Source organism: Echiichthys vipera (genome assembly GCF_963691815.1).
Source record: "Echiichthys vipera genome assembly, chromosome: 20".
Lineage (NCBI taxonomy): Eukaryota > Metazoa > Chordata > Actinopteri > Perciformes > Trachinidae > Echiichthys > Echiichthys vipera.
In genome coordinates, this window is record NC_139845.1 from 20,598,050 (window position 1) to 20,604,089 (window position 6,040).

Here is a 6,040-nt window from a genome sequence, read left to right on the forward strand (position 1 = left end):
CTTTCATTGCCAATGACTGAATGATGATGTGTCCCAAATCGGGCACTGCAGTGAGTGTACTGACATCCGTGCACTGTGCGCCCTGTGTACTGACACGATCAGTTCACTCAATTCCCCTCAATAAGTGCAGTCTGAACTCACACACTGTGACTTTTTGAGTAGCCTATTTCTGAGTCCCTTACCTCTCTTACCTCTCGCAACATTAGCTGCTGTTTTGCTGGGGAGTTGGAATTGTGCGGGCTGGGCTCAGATCCTGGTGCTGGCTGAGGGGCTGATTAAAATCCTAGAGGACACACTGATATGCAAAATATATTGTGGTTTTAGCTGACTAATGTTAGCCTGCTTGCTAATGTGGACAAATTGCTAGCTAGTTGACTTAGCATATACAGCCTTAAGTGGACAATGTCAGCAAATTCAACCAGACTAACAAACTAGCTGGCAAGCTAACCCTAACCTTAGCTAAGGTTGGCTAGCTGGCTTTGGCTTGTCTGGAGGGCATGCATCTGCCATCAGTTTCTTCGAGGCATTGGCTGACAGAGTGATTTGCAAACAGCAAGCTAAAGTTATTCTAAGTATGATTGTAATTTTATGGATGCATTCAAGCCAATATGATGCTGGTTAATCCCGTTCGGTCTTACTGTTTTGGCTCGTTGCACCTATGGCGTGCGAGCATGTGTGCAACAGGATGCTGACTGCAGTTCATTTAAGAGCCACCGATACTGCTAATAACAAGGGTTCTCTGAAAGTTCCACAGAGAACTTTGGAACAAAGTGTAAACATGATATCTTAATCACTTAGAGCAAAACTTATTTTAGAGACATGTGATTTGAAATCATGTTTGGGTAAAATAATAAAATACTGGTATTCCAATTTGTCCCAAAGTACAATTAAATCAGTACAAGTAATTGCTACAAACAGCAGTGCCTACGCTGCACGATTCAGTTTGACATAACCCTTATTACAAGAACAAAGCAGAACAACCTTACTGAATGTAGAAAGCTGCAACACGTACAATGGCTTGTCCTCCTTTTATCCCTTTGTCTTTCACTCATCATGGACTGGACTGTGCTACAGCTCTGTGTCAACCAAAGACAATTAAGAACAGGTATGAACAGTATTTTACCATTACAGGAAGGCTTCCTCAATACCTCATGTGGACCCATCAAGGAGGCAGAGGATGAGCGCAACATGGAGGAGCTGGACCTGCCGACCAACTTCAAGGACCTTCCTGTCCGGATTGACTGGCACGCCGACCTCCCTGCCAACATCATTGTTCCCAGAGTGGAGGTCCACAGCCTGATCCTGGACTTTGCTGCTGTCTCCTTCTTGGACATCTCTGCTCTAAAGGGACTCAAAACAGTGAGTTTTTCATTCACAGCAGCAACAGAAGTAGTGATTTTACATACAAAACTATTTTTTTAAATCATCTCTACCTTTTCTACAGATGCTGAAAGAGCTGATCCGGGTTGAAGTTGAGGTCTACATTGCGGCTTGTGATCGTAAGTTTACAAATTAAAGTTCATGTCATGGTTAGGTACCAAATCTACGGTTACCTGACTGGTTAAGTTTAGGCAAGAAAAGGTGATAGTTAAGTTTAGGTTCGGGCTGGACATAAAAAAAAACTCCTATCACTGAAACATTTTATGGAGCTGATTGGTTCCAAAACAGATAACAGCCTTTTATCCTATATCTGTATGAGGAAAAACAACATGTATGACAGATATCCATGGTGTGATGAACTCTGTCTCCAAATCCTTTATAGACCCCTGACTGAAGAGCTCTGACTGACCTCTTCTCCTCACCTGTAGGTTACATCCTGGAGAAACTGCATGACTGTTGCTTCTTTGATGATGAAGTTAAGCCGACAATGTTCTTCCTGACTCTGCATGACGCCATGCTGCACATCCTTGAGAAACACCCTGACTCTACAGAAAAGAAATCCGACTATGACAAGGTAAAGAAGACACATTGTTATTAAGTGAAACATAGCATCATACGATATTTAAAGGATGCTTTGGGGCTGTGAATACAGAATAATACACTCTTCATGTTGTCCTGCAGATTCTTACAACAGTCACTGTTCACCACCCTGCGAACAGTTTGAGGAGCAGAGATAGAAATGTACGTATCAATTTTTATTCGGGTTTCACTTCCTTTACTTAGCCATTTCCTATACTTCCTGGTATTGGTTTCATCTCATCTATCAGAGAAGACCAACATACACAAGCTACAAAATATTATCAATATACAATATATATCTTTATTACCTGAAATATTCATTCTAAAAATGTGATGCATGTATGGACCAGTGTGTAAGATTTAGTAGCATCTAGCTGTATTGTTGAACCATGGTATAGGTTTGGGCAGTATCAAAATGTTGGTATTTAGAAATCCCAACTGTATAATTTTCAATACCGTCAAAAACACATACGCTCCTCTTTCTACTGTGATATGTTGTCAATCTCTGCTGGTGAAACTGGCAGCTGAGCTGAGAAAGATGGCAACTTGGTGGGGATATCGCACAGGGCTAGGCCTAGTAAAAAGGCCCATGTGTAGTGTTTCAGGTGGTGAGTGAATAAATGTGCTATGCGCAGCTCTTAAAAAATGTGATTTTAAAAAGTAAAACAAATAAAAATTAACGGGGCAGTCATGGATCGGGTCAAATACATCAATGTTTTGGGAAAAAAAAACATGATTTCTTTCACCAGCAGCACAGTTTTTAAACTTTTTGTTTTGTTATTTTAAACAAAAAATAGATACTGCCAAAACCTACTATGGTGACCTTCAGGGAACATAAAAATGCCAAAGGCCTTCTCTAATCCAGTGTTTGGATTGTCTGTTCTGGGCTTCTGTAGAAACATGGCAGTGCAACATGGAGGCCTCTGTGGAAATGGGCTGCCCACCTTTGTAGATACAGACACAACCATTTTTGGTTTCAGACGACTATACACTAATGAAAACATACATGTGAATAATATATTCCATTTCTGACAGTATTTCACCCTAAACCCTACACACTGGTCTTTAATGGAGCTCTGGTGGAACATTTTTAATAGGTCTTCTTCACCCACAGGCTTCACATCCTGAAACCAGGTTCTAACTTCACAATGAGAAGATGATAGATTCGGGGAGAAAAGGACCAAAGACAAAATAAGGACATGTTTTACAGATCATGTTGTAAAATACACTGATGTAGTGAATAACAGTTGAGAACTGTTGATGACTTTATAAATCTGACAATCTCAGTTTACATATACAGTATTTACTGTAATGTAAGACCGCTCGTGTCATGGTATTGATGTTTTTTATACTGTATATAGTGAATTTGGTTTAGGTGCAATATATTTTACATGTTGTATAGTTATATTTTCATGATAATGACAATAAATCAACTTCTTGGCACACTGTTCTCAAAATAATGTTTTCTGTTTGGGACTAAAGCAATGTGAAACAAAATGAATGTTCAGTGAAGGAAATTCTGAAATAAATATTTTATCACTCTAAATAATGACATTCGATGTGTGTTTTTTGCAAGCAAAAATATTTATTTGCTAAAATATGTTGAATACTGTCTCAATGGACATCATGGCTGGATTCCCAACAGGCTCGGACAGCACCAGGCTTACTGTGGCACTTAGTGTGTTGATTAAAGTGTAATTCCTGGGCAAAATCATCCCATGGTCCCTTTCAGCACTTACATACAACAAATAAGTCATCGAAACAGTTTTTTTTTTCATGTAACAGCTATTAACAGAGAAATCAGGGAGATTCACTAACAGCCGGACATAGCTAACACAGATTAGCTTGGGGCAGTACGGTGGGTGAAGGCATTAAAACAGCTTTTTTAACAAATACTGATCAAAATAACACCAATTATATTGAAAGTGCGGAGTGCAGAGGGGAGTTATAACCCATAGAGCATGCGCAGAAGCAGAACCCTATCATAATTGATGAACGCTGCATGCACGACAAAAGTGTGTATTTTTGTCACAGTATAATTTAAGTTTTGTTGTTACTCACTGTGTACGTATAGAAGTTAAATAAAACATTTTTAGCATGCTTTCACATTATTATCAATTTAACACAGATGGCTTGATTTAAGGATGTTGCAGATAAGCTCAAGTTTAAAACTAGGTGCAGTAATGAGGGGGGTTCGGCCCCAGGAGGCGGAAGCTACAGAGTAGGGAGTGTTATTTCTACAGGACCTGGTAGTTCATTGGAGGAACTGTGTGACCAGGGGGCGGAGGATTCACCTCAGGAATGAATTAGAGCCAGTCCCGGAGTGATTGACATTCCAAAGCCTGAACCAGGAACTGCCTCAGCAACATTCTGAACCAATTACAACAACCCATTGAACTTTATTGCTGTATAAACTCTTTGTGAAGGGAGGGCTCTGGGCTCTTTCTGGCTTATTGGTTGCAGCAACAGCTTGGCTGAAAGCCAGGATGACTGCGATTTCTGACCCCAGAGAGACCCCTTGGCCAAGCAGAAAATTCTTTGCTGTTTTTATAACAAACTTTTTAAACTTTAAAAAGAACAAGACAAAAGACGTAGGGTCTGGCAATGAGCAATAGATCTTCTTAACTCAAGGTGTGGCACCAAAGCATGCATTTCAAAACACCACTGCACGCAACTGGACAGCACTATGAAAGACTACGACCAATCAGAGCAATGAACCAGGTGGTGTTTCTAGCCGACTTTGACACCACAGAACTGTCATCATCTGGTCACACCTGCCCATAACAGATAGTACAATGTGATTGGTGAGTTGGGATTTTTTGACATAGTTAGTGATCTCCATTGTTTCGTGCCCAGAGGCTGCAGAAGAGCCAATTGAAATTTGCTAGCTGTGCGGCTGGATTTCCAGGGTGGTGGGATTGGGCTTGGGGAACATGTTTTTCTAAACTATAGAAATACATTGTTAGTTATTTCGTCACGAATGAATTTCTAATGACATAAACTGAAAAAACAAGTTTTACCGGATGTTGAGGCCATGTCCTGACAAGGATCTCTGTATCAAAATCTTTTCTTTTTCTAACTTTTTATTTGTCATTCATTTTGTTCTGTTGTGTATACACAATGAATATTCCTCAAGCAACTCATGTTTAATCAGAATACCACAGAGGACACCTGGGCCTGAGTAATAACTGTTCCACTGCTACTCTCTGTCTCCTACTTGTTACAGCTGCTAAGATTTCAAAGAGTCAAACTTAAGAGCTTTATTCAGCCATTCCCAACCAGCTACTGTGTGTAATATGAGATCGAGACTTTTAGTCTGGCTGTAAAAAAGAGCTTGCCAAAACTTAATAAAGACAGGTCTCTTTGGGCAGCACATGGGGTAGCATGGATTTTTCTATGGTGTCTGGGTGTCTTAATGTGATATTTTGGAGGGATTTGTGAACATTTTTAGCGATTCTTAATTGGTAAAAAACAGTAAAAATGTTATCCTAATATGTGTAACAAATGTTAACAACCCAAGAATTGCCGCAACCGCTTATGAGACATGAGAGCATGACGCTAAAAACAATAGCAGCAGATAGCCGCTTGCTGCTCGCCGCAATAATTACATTTTTCTGTAGCTAAGAGGCGTGTTCATGTGTTTGAAACGGGGAGAAATTCAGGAGTCACAGGATTATGTTAATGATTGGTTATGGGCGTTATCTTGCAGCACCTGCTAAAAGTAAAACTACTCCCAACGTTTAGTTTGGCCCCACTTGGACACCATAGACATTACATGGCACTTCACTGCTGCTTGGTGTGTTTTCGCTTGAGAGTGGACACGCATCCTAATGTTCTGAGCACTTTCAACATTGAATTGGTGCCTGCCCAAACCACAATGTTTCTTAGGCTACATATTTATGACAAGAAAAATACACTGAGCCACATCTCAAATTATTCTTCAGGTTTTCAGCTTTCAGATGATGTACACCAATTCTACAGTATATCTTCTTTTTTGGCATCTACTGTTGACCTGTCATCTACCCTGAAAGAACACCTTCCTGCCCCGCCTGTGCATCATTGAATCTGCAGTCTAAAAGCC

General features: G+C 40.2%; 1 protein-coding gene across 1 annotated transcript in view; it reads left to right on the forward strand.

Annotated features, from left to right (window-relative positions):
• LOC310963007 (chloride anion exchanger-like) overlaps nucleotides 1-3,394 on the forward strand; it is a 35,086-nt gene extending 31,692 nt beyond the window's left edge. The window contains exons 17-21 of the mRNA XM_083935637.1: nucleotides 1,132-1,359; nucleotides 1,445-1,499; nucleotides 1,809-1,954; nucleotides 2,062-2,121; nucleotides 3,074-3,394. Coding sequence (XP_083791763.1) covers nucleotides 1,132-1,359; nucleotides 1,445-1,499; nucleotides 1,809-1,954; nucleotides 2,062-2,121; nucleotides 3,074-3,100 — 516 coding nt within the window. The 3' untranslated portion in view covers nucleotides 3,101-3,394. The remainder of the gene's footprint in view (nucleotides 1-1,131; nucleotides 1,360-1,444; nucleotides 1,500-1,808; nucleotides 1,955-2,061; nucleotides 2,122-3,073) is intronic.
• The last annotated feature ends 2,646 nt before the right edge of the window (nucleotides 3,395-6,040 follow it).